This window comes from Dicentrarchus labrax, unplaced genomic scaffold (assembly GCF_905237075.1).
Source record: "Dicentrarchus labrax unplaced genomic scaffold, dlabrax2021, whole genome shotgun sequence".
NCBI classification, from domain to species: Eukaryota; Metazoa; Chordata; class Actinopteri; family Moronidae; genus Dicentrarchus; species Dicentrarchus labrax.
Window position 1 is genome coordinate 1,157,763 of NW_026136705.1, and position 18,264 is coordinate 1,176,026.

At 36.3% G+C, this 18,264-nt stretch overlaps 2 protein-coding genes across 6 annotated transcripts in view; one reads left to right on the plus strand and one right to left on the minus strand.

The window, feature by feature from the left end:
- Positions 1-343: 343 nt before the first annotated feature.
- Positions 344-11,421, plus strand: zgc:77880 (zf-DHHC domain-containing protein). 2 transcript variants are annotated; one of them, XM_051400090.1, is made up of 9 exons: positions 344-491; positions 2,098-2,204; positions 2,670-2,743; positions 4,833-4,945; positions 5,067-5,128; positions 5,784-5,904; positions 6,030-6,102; positions 6,510-6,687; positions 6,795-11,421. In XM_051400090.1, exons 1-9 carry the CDS (start codon positions 367-369, stop codon positions 6,884-6,886), a joined length of 945 nt encoding a protein of 314 aa, XP_051256050.1. In that variant the 5' UTR covers positions 344-366; the 3' UTR covers positions 6,887-11,421. The 2 variants fall into 2 exon arrangements, with proteins under 2 accessions (XP_051256050.1, XP_051256051.1); XM_051400091.1 differs by having other exon boundaries at positions 2,116-2,204.
- Positions 11,422-16,643: 5,222 nt separating this feature from the next.
- LOC127363519 (integrin beta-like protein A) overlaps positions 16,644-18,264 on the minus strand; it is a 34,639-nt gene continuing 33,018 nt past the window's right edge. For all 4 annotated transcript variants that reach the window (XM_051400048.1, XM_051400047.1, XM_051400050.1 and 1 more), the window contains exons 10-11: positions 18,184-18,263; positions 16,644-17,225 (exon numbers count right to left, since the gene is read on the minus strand). In XM_051400048.1, coding sequence (XP_051256008.1) covers positions 17,157-17,225; positions 18,184-18,263 — 149 coding nt within the window. In that variant the 3' untranslated portion in view covers positions 16,644-17,156. The remainder of the gene's footprint in view (positions 17,226-18,183; position 18,264) is intronic.

Below are 18,264 nucleotides of genomic sequence, written 5' to 3' on the forward strand. Positions count from 1 at the left end.
CGCTTAAGAATAAAATGTATTATTATTACAATCAAACACAATCAAATATGATTTTACAATGCTTAAACCAGACAAAAATAGCTTTTTTATTTGGTTGTTTTTTTTAATTAAACAGAGAAATAATGCTATAAAATAACACTAACAATAACTAGACTCAAACGTGGTAATAATCCAACACAAACTGAGAATAAATAATTCTACAATCAAACACAATCAAATGTATTAATCACCATAAAACTGAATGGATCTTTATTTGGGTGCACTGGCCCTTTAAGAGATCTTTTTTTCCAACAGTTTTCGGAAGGCAGCGTTCCAACCGTGACGTAACCCGGAAGCGGTGGGGGCGGGGCCGGAGCCCGGCAGAAGATGGCGACGCTGCGCTGTAGGCGAGACCCCTGCGGCGTTATCTGTCTTATTTTAACTTATTTCAGCGTGTTTTACGCGGACTACGTGGTCGTACAGTATGTCCTCCTCCCCGCCTACTCGGACAGGTTCGTACTTTGTGTTTTTACGTCGTTTAAACCGGTTAAAAACCCCGACATGGCGCCTTCTTCCCCGCCGCTGGCTCCATTCATCTGACAGCTCTCTGACGGCGACCTCGATACCGAACTGCTGTTGTTTGTTTGTTTGTTTGTTTGTTTGTTTGTTTGTTTGTTTTCTCACAGGGAGGGACATTATCCATTTTTTTTTAAGAGTGTTGTTTGTTTTGCGGGTTTGTATTGAGGTGATACCGGATAATGTGTGTTCGGTCAGTCAGCTGTTTGTTTGTTTGTTTGTTTGTTTGTCACCGATACTAACAAACAAGGATCCTGTTAGTCTTTATAATCTGAAAGTTTGTCAGTAGTTTCACTTGGTGTCTCAAAATAATGAGTTTGTGACATTATTTACTCAAAATACTGAGAAAGTTTCTAATATTGAGATAATAAATTAAAATATTAAGATAATACATCAAAATATTGAAATAATAATTAAAAGATTGACATAATAAATTCAAATATTGAGGTATTAAGTTAAAATATTAAGATATTAAGTTATAATATTGAGATAATAACTTAAAATATTGAGATAATACATCAAAATATTGAGTAAGTTTCTCATTATTTTGAGATATTAGGTAAAAATAGTGAGATAATAAATTAAAATATTGAGATATAGTCAAAATATTGAGATAATAAATTGAAATATTGAAATAATAGTCAAAATATTGAGATAGTAAATTAAAATATTTAGATAATAAATTAAAATATTGAGGTATTAAGTTAAAATATCGAGATAATAGTCAATGTACTAAGATAATAGTCAAAATATTGAGTAAGTTTCTCATTATTTTGAGATATTAAGTAAAAATATTGCGGTATTAAATTAAAATATTGAGATAATAATCAAAATATTGAGATAATAAATTAAAATATTGAGATAATAAATTAAAATATTTAGATAATAAATTAAAATATTGAGATATTAAGTTAAAATATTGAGAAACTTATTATTTTGTAAATAATGACTAAACCTCCCTCAGACCGTCACAGGTGTTTTCAGTTACACCTGCTCAGGTGTCCAGAGGCTGATTGGCCGTCTCATTATCCTTCAGAGGCTGTATGAAGCTGTGGTTTAAAGCTTAAACGGAAGAATAATGTATATTATATTCTGATAATTGATTCATTGTTTTAATCACTTTTATTTTAGGTAAAAATAGTTTAAATCCAGCTTCTTTAATGTGAGAATTTGCTATTTGTTTCCTGTTTTATATCTTTTTAAACTGAATATCTTTATTGGAAAAAACATATTTGAAGTTGTTTTAACTTATTTCTGGCATTTTATTTTAGATAAAATTAATAATTGACAAAATAATTAAAAAACGTATGTATTAAAAAACAGAAATCCATGAAATGGAGGCAATAAAACAGACGTTTGGACTCTTAAATCTTCATAAAACAGTGAATCTGCATTAAAATCCAGCTGTTTTTTGAGGTTTTCTCTGCACCAGTTGGATTTATATTTCTTCCTATACGTTCACCTGTTTAATTAAAGTAATAAAATGCAGCGTTTCCTTCTCAGAATAAATAAAACTCGCTTGTTTTGTGCATTAAATCTCAGTTTCTACCTGTCTGACAGTGTGTGGTGTACTCTACACGGATCAGTGTTCAACCTGATTCTGCTGCTGCTGCTGGCCTGCCACTCCAAAGCCGTCTTCTCAGACCCCGGTCAGTAACCATGGGAGGGTTCCCCACGCGTCCTGGAAAAACCTGGAAATGTAGAGAGTAGTTTTCCATTGATTAAAAATGACCAAATATCCTGGAAATAATCTAAATTATCCTGGAAAATGTTAACTGTGTTTTAGCCCCTCACTCAGATCTCCACCTTTCTTGTTGTTGTTGATGAATAGATGCACAGAAATGTTACCTGTCCCTGCAACAAACACTTTATTCTTCTTTTAATAGGCGAGAAGATTGAATTTTCTGTAAAATATAATAAATTCTACTTAATTTGAACGCTTACTTACAAGCTGTGTAGTGAATTCACTGGAGAATGTGTCAATATTAAACCTACTGGTAAATTATATGACTGTTTGTGAGCATGTGCCGTCCTGTATTATGAAGAAAACTCCTGGAAAAAGATTCCTTTTGATTCCTTGCTTTAATATTTCTTTTCAACGTGTTGTTTTCCAGGTATGGTGCCTCTTCCTGACACAGCCATAGACTTCTCAGATCTTCGCTCGCAGTCGTCTCGGATGAACGAACGGGTGAGTCTCCCGGTTTGGATTCTTTCAGTGTTCATCGTTCAGGAGCCGTGTTATCCACAGAGGTCTCCTCGTCTCCAAAACAAACTGATTACAACGGCTAAAAACACTGAATAAAGCAGTTCCACCTTAAAAGTCACTGCTTCTCCCACGTCGCTGCTAACAGTAGCTCAGCTTGTTTCTCTGATAACTTAAGATCCCGAGTTAAAAAGCACCAAGATCTAAACAGTGGTTGGTAAAAATGTGGCTGCAGACTGGATAAACAGTCAATTCAAACTAATGTAAGAATACAACTCAGCTACATATAGAACATAAGTGTAGTGTTTATGGACATTTTATGGCTTTAATTGTCCAAGTAAGTTCAAAATATGTTTGAAAACATTTTAAATAACTTTAAAAAAAAAGGTCTTGTCAGGTTGCTTTTTGTGTCCATTTGACTGCACAGAACTTTATTTCAGATACGTTGGAGTTTTCATTCATTCATTCAACCTTTATTTAAAGGGAGTACAGCGGAATAAATACACACAGACATAAACAAAAACAGTTTTATTTAACAAGAATTAAAAGCTGTGAGTGGATTTTCCCACTAAAGACTAATAATAGAGATTATAACTGTGTTATTAACCTCTGTATATTTATCTCATGCTGACTCTGTACTTACGTCTTCTTTTGGGCTTTTGAGCTCAATGACAGACGTCTGCGTCTCGACGGCGTTAAATATGAGCCGCTGACGGGATGACGTCTGTAGCTCCACTGACTGATTGGGTTTGTTTTGTTTGGACTGACTTTTATCGATTTATAAAACAGTAACAGAGTCTCTAAAAGTTGTTTAATTAATTTTAACCGTTATGTTTTTAAAGGTTAAGGATTTAATTCCGTTATAATCAGTAAAAAAATACTTGATTTTCAACATAATCTGGTACTTTATTGACACAATGGCTCATGTAAACAACAAATATTGAACATGAAACAATCCAATTGTTGTATTTGCTTGTTTGTTTGTTTGTTTGTCTCCTGGTGTGTTTCATTTCTAAATAAATCCTCTGTTGATTAGAGTTGTTCCGATAACAATAACAGTATCAGAAATTCCTCCGGTACTGCCTAAAATGTAGTATCTGGGTCTCGCTTCTTCCCAACAGTGTCCATATTCTTCCCAGAATAGTGAAGTCATTATCCGCCGTACTTTAACCTGAGCCGGGTCGCACAACAATGATTTTATTTCACCTTTATTTTATCAAGTAATCTCACTAAGGTCAAAAATCTCTTGACCTGGTGAAGGTAGCTGCCATACAAAATTATATAAAACATGATATACGGAAACAAATCCACAATAAAACAACAGCGCACGTGTATCGGTATGAGCCAATACGGGAAGATCAGGTATCGGGAAGGAAGAAAATGATATGGGAACATCTCTACTGTTGATCCTTTACTCTTGAAATTAACAATCATTAAATAATCAAAACATACAATCAAAGTTAATGAAGGAGTTTCCATTGAACCATACCAATATAATGATAATATATCAGCGGTAAACATACTGGAGGTCCCTGAATCAAGAATAAATCAAGACTATCAAAGGACAAGAAGCAACACACAACCCCAGACTGAGAGGAAGCAGCAGTCTCAGTGCTTTAAAGCCTCTAATCACAGGTCAGGTGCACCTCATTCAGTAACTATACGGGCTGTGCTTCATCATTAACCTCCACATACAGACAGTATCATCACTTTTCGGTCCCTCAGAGACGTTTTTGGCGTCTGGTCAACAGAAAGTACTGGACGAGCGTTTTTTTCTGGCATTGTAGGTTCATGCCGGCGGGTTTTCTAACCTTTGTTGTCCCACTCGTTAGCATGCTGTTCCTCTAAGAGCTTCTAGACTACGACCGACTGGAGATTTGAGTCTGTCAGCTGCTTCGTTGTATGTTAAGACGTCACTGAAACTTTACAAATCTGTGTGTTTTACCTCCCTTAACAGAAGAAAATAAAGCATTTTAATGCATAAAAAAAGGTAGAGCTAGAGGGAAAAGAAGAGGAAAACACATACAGCCGTTTTTATTTAATCTTTTATCGACTGTTGTCGTGCTGCTTTCAGGGCTGCGAAGGTTGGACGGTGTGCAGTCGCTGTGAAACCTACAGACCTCCCAGAGCGCATCACTGCCGCGTCTGTCAGAGGTGTATCCGCCGCATGGACCATCACTGTCCCTGGTGAGAAGACCTCCGTCCGTCCTCTTTTGTCTTTCATCTTCTTCGCCGTCTCTTTTCGGTCGTTCTGCATCTTTTTCCAGCTTCCTCTCCACCAATTTCTCTCAAATTTGTGTGTTTTTAGGATCAACAACTGCGTCGGAGAGCTAAACCAGAAGTATTTCATCCAGTTTCTCTTCTACACTGGTGAGTTATTCTGTTCTGTTTTTATTTAAATGTTTGTTGTTTCTAACTTTTGTTTTCAACATAGTTCCAGTTTTAGTTATTTTCCAAAGTTTCAGTTTAGTTTTTATTGTTTAAAAATGTTTAATTTAGTATAAAACAAACACACTGACTCACATTTACATCCCAGTCTCTCAATAAACTTAAAATCCATCTTCCAAGCTTGTTTCCTCCACAATTACAATTTTTTTTTTTTTTTTTTTTTTTTTTTTTGGGGGGGGGGAGGGGGGGGTTTTTTTTTTTTTTTTCATATTTTTTTCTTTTTTTTTTTAAAAAACCTCCCCCTTTTCTCCCCTAAACCCTTTAAACTTTCCAAAACCCCCTTTCTTTTTTTTAAACCTTTTTCCCCTTGTTTCTTTTTTTTTCATCTATTTATTCCTTTTTTTTTTTTTTTTTTTTTCTTTTTTTTTCCCTCTTAATATTTCTTTTTTTACCCCGGGTTTTTTTTGGTTTAAAAAAAAAATTTTCTTTTTTTTTTTTAAGATGGTTGGGTGGTTTTTTTTTTTGTTGTAGCACTGTCCAGTCCAAGACAACTTTCTCCTCTGGGACAATAAAGTTTACTCTACAACTGAAGTTAATGCTGTTGTTAATGTGGTTCTGTCTCTCTGTGTGTGTGCAGGCATGGCCAGTCTGTACTCCATGGTGCTGGTGGTGTCGGCCTGGGTGTGGCGGATAAGGAACGAGAGAGAAGGCGATACAGAGAAAGAAGGAGAGGAGACGCCCAGCAAGCACCTGATAGTGTGAGTCCTCTGAAAGCCAAACTGACGTCTGTAGTGTTTGAGCTTTAAGGTCTGAGTCTTCAGCTGGTTAGACAGTCAGTTAATCAGCGGGTTGTTGTTGTTTCTGTTGCTTTCTCCCTCCTCAGCGCTCATTACATCATCCTCCTGGTGGAGTCGGTGTTGTTTGGCGTGTTTGTCATGGTCATCTTCTACGATCAGGTACTCTCAAACATAAACACACACACACACACACACACACACACACACACACACACACACACACTGGTAGACTGTAACAAAGTACAATTAAATACAAATTTGATGGAAATATTATACTTTTTACTTGAGTTACTTGACAGATTAAGTTCCTCACACACAAATATGAAATAAATGCAGCTGAAATGCTTAATCAATAAACTATTTTAATAAACGTACAGTCAAATTTTTTTCTAAATTGTGAGGATTTAAAGCTTTTTCCTTTCAATAATTATCATTTCTTTTTTTCTTAGTCAGTTTGTCAACACTGTTCAACAGTTTTACGGCTAAATTTTGATTTTTTTCTTAAAAAGAGACTTAAATATAATTTTCTGAAATACAGTCTTTTCTCTCGCTGTCTCACCCACCAGTTGGTCTCCATAATCACAGACGAGACGCCGATAGAGCAGATGAGGAACAGGCTGATGATTAAGGACAGAGGCTCTTCATCTACATCCTCTTCCTCCGCCTCTGCCTCTCAGCTGCCTCACCACCCCCCGCACACCCGCAAGCCGAAGCTCGCTCTGCTGCGGGAGGTATTCGGAAGAGGTGGGTTTGTTGTTAATCATCCATCCATCCAACCTCCCGCTGATTTCACCAAATCTATTGATCACGTATCAGTTTTAAATCTCTTTTTTTTTCTTTTTTCTCTCCAGGTTCAGTCTTTTGCTGGCTTCTTCCTCTCCACTCCAGCCCTCCGTCAGTTGGCGGCATCTCCTACTCCGCCCTGCCCGACTACGACGTCTGACCTTTGAACCGGAGAGAGCGAGGAAAGGGTGGCGAGAAAGGTTTTTCATTGCGTGTGTGTGTGTGTCTGGTGTGTCTTTAGAAATGAGGGAATTTTCTACGATGTCTTCTCTTTGGACCTGAGCGAAGAAGATGAAGAGGAAGGAGGATGAAGGCTGAGACTGGGATAAATGAAGAGAGCGTGTGTGTGTCAGATGAATGAATGTGTGTGTGTGTGTGTGTGTGTGTGTGTGTGTGTGTGTGTGTGTGTGTGTGTGTGTGTGTGTGTGGATTTTATCCCCCAGGGCCTAAAATGAGTTCATCCCCAGACTTTTGCCCCGATCTGTAGTTTAACTACCAGCGTTCTTTGATTATTTTGACTTGTGTGGGAGAGTTGGCCCCTTGTGGATGCTGGGGGTTTGACTGATGAAGGGTTGTTTGTACTACTTTTTAATTCCCAGAAACTGCAAACACTCGGGGGCCAGACTTTTAATTTAAACCTCATCAACACTCACTGACAAGACACACAGACTGCAGCAGAATGAGCCCCCAAAAAACAATTTAAAAGCCTCAGTAAATCTGGCCCTCTGTGTTTCCTCCATGATTCAGTTCTTGTCTGAACCAAAAGCTCCTAACATAACATTTAGAGCCTGTTTACACCTGGTATTAACAAGTATCTTGGGTCACATTGTGCTACAATCACTCAAACCACTCACCGAGGTAGTTTGAGACGCATTTGACCTCAAATCTTTAGTAGCGTAAACCAGGGGTTCCCAAACGTTTCCGTGCCGTGGCTCCAAAAACAGCATTAATTTATGGCTCGACCCCGCTTTACAAGATGTCTTAAAAAACTCACTGACAAAACTGTATAAAAAAAACATAAAAAAACAAATTCTGGATATATTTCCTTCCTTTAATTGATGCAATAATTACTACATTTGTATTTGAAATCTTTTATCGTTACGTTACATCTAATAACGCGTCCAAAAACGTGCCTACTCAGCTGACGTCCTGTAAGTACGCACTAAACACGCCGTCTGTTTGGTTCACTGTAATGCAGATTAACATATTTTAGGCTGTATTATCTGCACAAGATAAGCAGCAGAAACCACCAGACTTCCTTAAAGAAACACACAATTTTAAGAGTTGTTTAACGAGGAGAAGCTTTATAAACTTTGAGAAACTCTTTGTACGACAAATTCTTAATTATTTGGGCCTTCTTGTAAATTCGGCAAACGTTACACATTAAGTTATTTCTTTCTTTGTGTAAAAATTATCGTGTCCGTTGCCCCAGTGTGTCGGCTACTAGACGGTGATACAGTCTCCTCTACTGCCGCCCACTGTGAGTGACTCAGCCAAGCAGCCTGTCAGTATGAGAGGCAGCAGAGACGCGAGCAGGATGCCTTTCTTCGTCATCTGTGTATGAAAACAGCAGATTTCCACACAGTCGAGGAAGTGAAAGTGTGTGTCCTGCTCATGAAGTTCAGTTATAAAACCCCACAGCTCCCCACAGAGTGTCTCTCCTGCAGGGCTGCTGACAGTATTAATGAACACTGACTAACTGGGAAGTGAGATCTTTTGATACCAGGTGTAAACAGGTTCATTGGCCACCATGAGACACCAAAACTGGTCTAATGGAAACTCCAAAATGCTTTTAATGGGTTCAAAAATGTATATTTGTACATATGAGAATCAGGTAAGAAGGGCATTTCGGTAGGTCAGCTGATTTCTGATCAGTATCGACACACATATCAGTCCAACCCCAGTGCAGTTTTATATGTTTTTACACCTTCAACCCCCGAATGAAACCCGATCAACTGACCTTTTGGTTGTTGAACTGTAAAAGCTGGCTTTGCCCTAAATTCACTAACGTTTGTTACTGAATTATGTTTTTTTTTTTTTCTTCAAATATAGAATCAAATTCTTTCTCCCAGGTAATCTAAGCTTTAAATAGTTAGTTGGGCTGCACTGATTTTCCCATCCGTGTTAGCTGAATCCTTATTAAGCTCAGTGAAATCGCAGGTGCAAAACAAGTTGAGCTTTAATTTTTTAAAGATAATTCATACATAGTTTCATAGGATGTTGATATTCACAATGTGGCCAAAAGTGTGTGGACACCTGACTATTATATTAATATGTAATAGTTAGACATCTCATTCCAAAACCATTGGCGTTAATCTGAAGCTCCAGTCTCCCGGTTTCATTCTTTACACCTGATTCTGGCTCACAGTCGGAGCTCCAGTTCATCCCAAAAAACTATTTCCTTATTGACCTGACTTTTTGCACAGGGTCCCAAGGAAGGAAGGATCTTATTTCCAAACTGGTGACACAAAATAGGAAACACACTGTTTCTCTAAAAGAGGAATTCCCAACCTGGGGGTCGACAAAACTGTACAGGTGGAAAGAAGACTTTTACAAATATAAACATTAGGCCTATATGTCAGCATTTTGTTCATTTCTGTGAAGACAGAAAACTAAATGAAATTGTCACTTTTTAAGTTTATATTATTATTTAAGATCTAAACCTGAACACAAGTTATATTCACAGAGCTTTCACTCTCTGATAAACAGCCTTCATCCTGCATTAGCAAAAGTATGCAGGTAAAACTACCATAGAGCTATTAGAAAAATGAGGAGAAAAGTTAGAATTTGTCCAAATAAACCCTATGTATGATTGTTAAAAATAAAGAAAATACATAATACAGACAAAGAATTGCATAAAAAGTTACTAAAATATGAGGAAAACTCATCTCTGATTAAATATTCACGGGAGATCATCTGCTCAAAATTCATCCAAATCGCTCGTTTTGCACAAACTTCCTCCAGTTGTTGTTTTTACTGCATCAAGTTATGTATGAAATACCCATAAAATATTAGTCAGGGGTCGTCAGTTTACTCTGATAGAAAAGGTCTTCCTTAAGGAAAAAGGTTGGGAACCACTGGTCTCCACTGGTATCCTGTGGCATTAAAACAGACCAAACGTCCACATATTTCTGGCCACATTGTGTATAAACCACCTCTAACAGGTTATTTTTTGTTACTGGATTAGTTTAAGGTCCAACACTTTAATACAAACACCAAGAGTAACCGTAGGTCAGTATATTCTCTATTATTTATTTATTATTTATTTTAAAAATCGACCACTTGAGCTCAAAATATCAATTATAGTGTTTTTAAACAATATCATGAAGTTACATTTATATCCACTAATATTTTATTTTTACAAGATGAGAAAAACTACTAGTTGCCTGTCCTCCATTTCATCCTGTGAATTAACACCAACAAACTGGTTTAATAATAGAAATAACAGGAACAAATGAGATGTGTCGGGGTTTTGATGTCACGCCTTTGGGCCTCGTGAACAAACGTCTGCAAAGAGATTCTTTTTCTGTGTTTTTTTTTTTTTTTACACATTTGTGTGTTTATGTTGAAGTACAAATAATTTTGATGTGCTAACTAACTAAACTGTGTAACACTGACAGATTTATACTACACACCCACACACATATATATGAATACAGGGTGTGATTTTAGATATAAAAACGGGGACGCTGGATAAAAAGACACAATATTTGTTTAATGTCATACTACACTTAAATTCTATTTTTGACCTTGGAGATAAAAGCAGTATTTTGTGTCATTCGTTCCCCATCAAGTCACCCCAACACACACACACACACACACACACACACACACACACTCAGAGTACACCTCTCAGTATTCTGCAAAATCTCAGTGAAGGGACTTAATATTATTTATTGTTTCTAACTATTCCGTCGAGTTAACTCTACCAATAACTATATTTTTATGTGTGGGGTGAAGTTTCCAGAAAGTGTGCAGCAGTGAAACAAAACTACATGAAGGTGATGTTTAATCTAAACCCACAGCTACTACACTTCTAATCTTGGTTTGTTTAATTGCCTAAAGTAAGAACACTATATATTACCTCATATTTACAGACTCTGTTGTAGCTAAGATTGTTCTGATTCAACTTTTTTAGGGCTTGTTGTTTCAAATTCTGAGCCAATCAGAGCTGCCTTTTGTATGTTCCCTGACAAAAATATGTCCAAAAAAGCTGGACATGTGGCTGTGCTAGTATAAGCTGTCTTAAGACGGACTGCCCATTGTTCCGAAATCCAAATAGTCCTGAAAAATGTCCCATTGGACCATGAGCTAATTCGTCCATTTTACTAGTTTATTGCCCTTAAAGTCTCACTGTATTTGAACATGCTGGAAGATGAAGTCCTTGTTTACTCTACAAGTTTTTCCTTTAAACAAGTTTCATTGTTAAAACAATGCAGGTGCACACAGATAGAAGACTGAGTATAAACAGGAAGAGAAGACGAAGAAAACCGATCATTTTGTCATCCAAATTCATCTAGTTGGCTGAAAACATAATAGTTGTTTTTCACAACAAATGCGTATTTTGCAGTTTACATGGATACGGTGAGGGTGGTGTTTCCAAAAGATTGCATTGTAAACAGGGCAGAGGTCAGGTTCAATTCAAATCAAATTTTATTTGTATAGTGCCAATTCATTACAGAAGTTATCTCAGAACACTTTTCAAATAGAGCAGGTCGAGACCGAACTCCTTATAACATTAGGTGGGCGAGATTTGTCATAATGGTAACTATAGTGAACGCGTGGTTACCGTTGTGAAACAGTCGCAGTTTGGTTAGGTTTAGGCACCAAAACGACTTGCTTAGGTTTAGGTTAGTTATTAAAGTGTATTTTCAGAACAACCTGTTTTTTTTGGGACTATGGGGATGTCTAACAAATGGATTTTCAGTCCGATGAGATTTTCTTTTCGGACAATTAGGGTTTCGGAATAATGGGCTGTTGGGACAATGGTATGTCCTTGATACCAGTAGTGATGTCTCTAACTTACCTTTTGGCTTTCCTTTAGTTGGACAAGTGTTAACAGAAGTGGTTGAACCAGTGTTACCAACTGTTTTTATCGGAAAGTGGCTAAAGTCAAATGCTGCGTATGGTTTGTTTTTTTTGTCACATAAACTGAAAAGTGACAAAGAAATCGCAGACTCAAAGGCAACTTCACCCCTCCGTGTGTTTTTATGTATGTGTATATAGTTATTCTTCTAATTCTGTGTTTGACGTGGGCTGAACATGAGTTTCAGATACACAAGGGAACATTATTACAAGTGCTTCAGTGGATTTAATGAACTATCCATTTTTATTCATTAGGGTCCTCAGATTTTACTGTCAAAACAAGAACAACTGCCACTTGTTTGCTCTGAAAAGCCCTTTTTCTTGAATCACGTGACTTAAATCGCACAGAGCGATCTGCCTTTTTTATTATAATACTTTAACATGTTTCTAGAAAATCCAGTTACAAACTAATATTTACTGATATTGAGTCTTTATCAAACTCTATTTTAAGACGTGTTTAACAGCTAAATCAAGTTTATCTTCAAAGTCTGTTAAGAAAACTCGGAGAGATGTTAGCAGTGGTTATGAGAGCATTAATGTTAAAGGGTTTGTAATTCTGCATTCACACTGTGAGGTAATACTTCACTCTTCAGCACCACCAGTACATCAGGCTCTGGTGGTGCTCTGTTACAGGGTTTTTTTGTACAGTTGTAACACAAAACATATATTACCAATGCTTTGTTTTTTAACTTTTGTTATATTAATTACTTTGATGTAGCGCTAACCAGTACGGACAGAATACAACATATTCACTTGGATATATTTTGGATAAGACCATTGGTCCTTTTAATATACAATAATATGATTTGGATGCTATATCATAATTTTTTAAAGAAAAAAACAAAAGGACCAATAGCACCCGCAAACGGAGTTATTTTTAAACAAACAAGCTTAGGTGCTGTACACAGATTTACTTACCTTTAGAGGCGCCAGGACTTGGGCGTAACCCCATTTCCAGTCTTAATGGAAGCTAAACTAATCTCCTCGCTCCAGAGTTTACGGAAAAAGCAGCAATAGACCAAAGTGACATTTTACAATGCCCCCAGTTGGAGGACAAAGCACGGTGCTTAATACGCATTTACCCAAAGTTCAAATGATAGTTTGAATGTTAAATCATAAGTTACTCCCAAAGAGTCAGAGAAAGTCAGAGTTTCATGTTACTTAACTGTAAAAGAGCCTTTACTACCAAGAAAGGACAGTAGTGTAACCTATAAAATGTTCTTACCAATTTTTACAAAGCTCCCTTGGTGATAGCGTTTGGAAATGACCAAAAAAAAAGTTGTTTAGCCTAGGTTACGAGCTACATAGTTTATTGTCTATTTATGGGCCAGTCAGTTGGCTATTGGTGATTTTGTTACTAATTGATGGAGGTGCTCTGATACAAGTTTGGGAAATGCCTCCGATTCGACATAAAATGCTGTATCGGCTATCAGCAAGTATACGCTAACTCTTACTGGACTGGACACTGGGGCTACTGATTTAGAGCCCAAAACTAAGATTTCTGATGGACTAACACTAGCAAGAACTAGATACAAAGTTCATTCTCTGTAATTGTTTGTTTAAGAGTTTAAGCTGAGCCAGAAGATACAACAAAGACATGTTTTTTTTCTTTCTTTTATGTAACGCACTTGGATTGGTACTCGGCTGATACACAAAGTTTAGGTATCGTAATCGGTTTCAGGAAGGTAAAAATGGTATCAGAACATCTCTACTAATTTAGCTCATAGTGTGAATGCACGTTTTCCTTGACTTAAGGACTTAAACCCTGTGATGGCGATGAAGCACCCGTCCTCCGAGCTAAAAGATGCCTTATAGTGTTTGAATTTGACTGCAGAAGGGGGCGGGGGCTCGATGGAAGAACTTCCTTTCTCCTAACCACTGGTAACCGCTCTACCAAACACTTCCTGTACAGGCAGGTACACTTCCAGTACATCCTCGCCCAGGTTTGGTTGTTGTTAGCTGTACATAATGAAGGTTCATATTTTATATCGATGATGTGCAATTCTCATGAAAGGAAAGTTACTGAATCTTTTTTTGTTGTTGTTGTTGTTTTCTGGGTAAAACTAAACAAGTTTTGAAATGTTTTGTGCACGACTTGCAAAAATCATGAGGTGCAGGAGGTTTTTTTTTATTTTAATTTAACAATTGAACGAGAGTGATGGAGGGAAAATGTGGTTCTCATGCATTTTCTGTAAAATCTGACTCCCACATCACTCTTACAAATTAAATCAAGTGCACCTAAAAAAATACATCAAAAAAATATTTCAAACTGTGAATGTTTTTGTCCAGGTGTTTGTTAATTATCAGGGTACTGGCTTGCTTGTTTGACTGTTTTTTTTTTTTTTGTTCGTTTTTTTTTTTTCGTTTTTTTTTTATCAATGTTGAGGGAGCGCTGGTTTCGGTTCAGCCACGTCGGTGCGGTTGCGTCCTTACCACCAGTTCCAGTTAAAAAAAATCTATCAAAACTGACTCTCGCCCGTTGTCGGCTGATTTGAAACAAGTGCTCCCTATTTGCTGTTTTACTTGACAGCGGGAAGGAATGTGTATACAAACAAAGAGGGCCTGAAATTAACACTTAGCCACCAGCCAAACAATTTCAACTTCTATAGGAGTCTATTTGCCAGCCAATAGAGCCCGATTGTAAACACGGAAATGGTGAGTACCCCAAAGTTTTATATTAGAAATGTAGCGTTTGGGGTCTCCAGCATTTAGAAACAGCTGGATGCTAACTTGCACATGTTGGGAAATTAACATAACTAGCATTGATTCGGATAATCACCTATATGGAGAATATTTCAACAACTGACGGTCGCTTTGGACAATATTGGAGTTACATTTTCAAACCAGAAGAGGCCATATTTCAACTTCCAGTGGGCTGGTTTTGAGTAATTTTAAGGTTGTTTATATACATAATACATAACAGAAATCTTATGTCTGAACATTCCCACTGATTGAGCTTTCTTGGTTTTAAAATGCACGTCCAATGTTTTAGGCATATAAATAACCTCAAAAACAACTCAAAATGTGTCAAAGTCAGCCCAAGTGGAAGTTGAAATATTGCCACTTCCAGTTTAAACTGCCATTTTTGTTTTTTGTAAATGTCAAAAATGGATTCATCATCCTCAATAACCCCCATAACGACTCCAATATTGTCCAAATCGGACAAACAGTTGCTGAAATATTGTCCATAAAGATGATTATTAATACTAATTATGCTAATTGTCCCACATGTGCAAGTTAGCATCTGTCAGTTTCTAAATGCCCATACTCTACATTTCGAAAGTAAAACTTTGGGGTGCTCAACATTTCTGGGTTCACATGGCTGATAAGTAGACTATAGCCTGTTTGGCAATTTAAAAACCTGAAACTTTATTGACTTCTATAGGCAAACGAGATGGTGTATAAATGAAGTAATATACAGCTTTTTGAAATATTGTTTTAAATATAAAACTGAGAGAAAGCTCAAGTGTATAAAGAGGCTGGTAGTTAAAGTATATTTAACCATCGAGGTCAATAAATAATCAGTTTTTTGTCATATTTTGCACACTTTGGCGCACTTTGGCCTCTGAGGAATTTCTTCAGCTGGTAAAACACTATATTTGTTGGCTGGTCGGCGCAAACAAAGTTAGTTTCTCGCCCTGTTGAACAAAAACCAACAGAGTTTTAACATCATGTGGCTTCATGATGAACAAGTTTACAACCGACTGATTTATTTATTGTTATTATCTTGAAACCGTGACCTGTGTATTATTCCTAATGACATGCTGCTCTGGCTCTTTCAACTGGAAGTAAAACAGATGTCTTTTAAACTTCACTGGCTGCTTTCGTCTTTTTCCAAGAGTTTGTTCTTACTCAGATTCTTAACTTTGAAAATGAATTATGTTAATGGCGGATTAAGTCGTTGAATGGAAAAGGAGAAAAAAATTATTTAAACTTTTAGCAAATTTCATAATCTTTAAACATATAAATGAAATAAAAAATACCATAAGATTCCTTTAGACAAAACTGTGGGGGTCCTTGTAAAGCTTTGATTGTCTGCTGGGCTCAGACAACATAAGATTAAGAAAATATATATATTTAATATTTTATTAATAATGCATGCAACTGTAATTAAAGATGGATGTATTTATTAGTTTCGATAATTATATGCACAATGTAATAAACTTGTAATAAACTTTTTTTAATTATTTATTTTAGGCAGAAATTCGGGTCTGCGTAATTAAGTCTTATGCAAGTGTTTAGGGGTTGTGTACCAACATTCACCAGGAGGTGGCGGTACGCATTAAGAAGTAAGGGCACTCATGTGAATGAAAATCAGTGAGAACTGGCTCATTTCAGGCACTTAATTAAAAGAAAAAAGAAATTTAAGATATAAAATGGTTCAGAAATTAAAATATAGGAATAAAACAAGAAAAGTAAATCATTGTATGAGTAAGTTGTCTTCCTTATAGAGTCGTAGAATGGAGCACTGGTATGTTTCTCTCTATAAGGCCATATTACATGAGCCGCCTTCTTATTTATGTTCTCTACTGACTCCAAACTGTCTCTATTAGTAGTTGTAACCTTCAATCACAGGGTCAAGTGTTTAAGACAGTTTTTTCTTTTATCTGAATTATCTTGGTCAGGACTCCCTTATAAAAGAGATCTTGAATCGCAGTGGGAATATTACAGTTAAATAAAGCTTGAATACAATATAAAATGAGTAAAAAAGCAAAGTTGAGGAGGAGCTTGAGACACGGCAGCCGTCCCCGAGACCAGCAGCTTTTCGTCATCTAGTCAACATAAAAAGCCTTTACCCAGATATCTGAGGTAATAAAGTTACAAAACAAGACTTGAGTGTCATACATGATTATATAGCACCCAAATGATCATTTTATACACCAACAATAACAGTGGTAACGGTTTACATGTAAAAGAAAAAAACTGAACTGGACCAACTACATACTTTAATGAAGATAAGGTGATTTGATATGATTAGAAGTTCCAGAAAAGATACTACATTGACCTTGTTTCCTGGGTGAAGAATGTTTATATTGACTGTGATAATATGTTGCCACCAAAAATGTTCAACAGGACTCATTTGCAAATGTGCCTTAAATAAGATAAAGTGATAATCAAAGAGTTTCAACTCGCACGGGCTGTAAATCCAAAAACTTGTGACTCCTGTTTATGCCCATTTCCCCAAATATAATATAAAAAATAAAAAATGAAGCTTGATGATCAAACATGATTAAAATGCTATTTCTCTTTAAAATACAGTAAGAAAAGCCCAACAAAATTTCCCTGCAGGACTCCTTAGATGATGAAGTTGAACCAGCAGGAGGCGCTGTGGTTGTTACTTCCAGTTACACTCTCTTCACGAAGCTCAAAGCGATGTCTGATGGCAGGCCTAGTCTCTTGAGTTCATCTTTAAACTGGAAGACAAAACAGTAATCTGTAACTTCACCTAAATCCTACACACTGGTCCTCTAAGACTAAATATTTAAGTACATCAAATTTGTACTTAAAGGATCAGTGTGTAGGATTTAGTGGTATTTAATGGTGAATGTAATCTAAATTCCCCCAATCATTTAAAGACTGTAATGGGCCTTAAAACAAGAAAGAAATACAAAGTTAGTTATTACAAGCAATGAAAACTCAGGTATTTATGAGACTTTCTTATAATCAGACACAATTTCTTCAAAGAACATAATAAAAATAAGTGACTTTGTCTTAAATTAAGGCACCAGAAGCATGCTGCAACAGCTGCTTCATTTCCAACACTGGGACAAGACAACTTTCTCTTAAACTGAGTTTAAAGAGTTAAAAGTTGTGTAAGTGGTCTTACTCTTAAAATAATCTTGTTCCTCTGCTGGGATATGATGCAGACCATGTTTGGAACTTGTTACTGGATAAATCTGAGCTCAATATTAGCTAAAATATCTTATTAAGACAAAGTTAGATACATTTTCTTAAAACCAGATTACTTTTCTAATGCTAAAGATAGAAAATAATAAAAAAAATAAATAAGACAAATTTATATGAAACATATAAATTATAAATTGTTTTACTTTCTTGAGATTTCTCTCTGGCTGGAAAAACAGCTGCTACATTAAAAAAATAAAAAATAAAATGTGTCAAAATTCAGTAAACTTAAACTTAAGTGCAGATGGTCATTTATCCAATGAAAATTCAATGATGATTCTATTGAAATTAATAGATTTTGCTGCCAAATGTCACCACATTAAATGCTGGTGTGACTCTTTTTGTGACTCAGCAGATACCTTACATAAGTAAAAAGAAAGTCTGCACTTGTGAAAACCCTATCAGACATTCCTTGTAGCAACTAATGCATATTAAAAATATCTGATATCAGATAAGAAGCAGACTTACCTGTTGTACAACAATATTGCTGATGTAGTCATCAGACACCGGAAAGGGAACAGAAAACTTCACCCTAAGACCTACGACGAC

Bases quoted from the DNA above. Each gene is read 5' to 3' on its own strand.
- zgc:77880 (XM_051400090.1), top strand. From the start codon at position 367: ATGGCGACGCTGCGCTGTAGGCGAGACCCCTGCGGCGTTATCTGTCTT. The intron at 5,129-5,783 runs GTGAGTTATTCT...GTGTGTGTGCAG, and splicing joins CCAGTTTCTCTTCTACACTG to GCATGGCCAGTCTGTACTCC. The intron at 6,688-6,794 runs GTGGGTTTGTTG...TTTTCTCTCCAG, and splicing joins GCGGGAGGTATTCGGAAGAG to GTTCAGTCTTTTGCTGGCTT.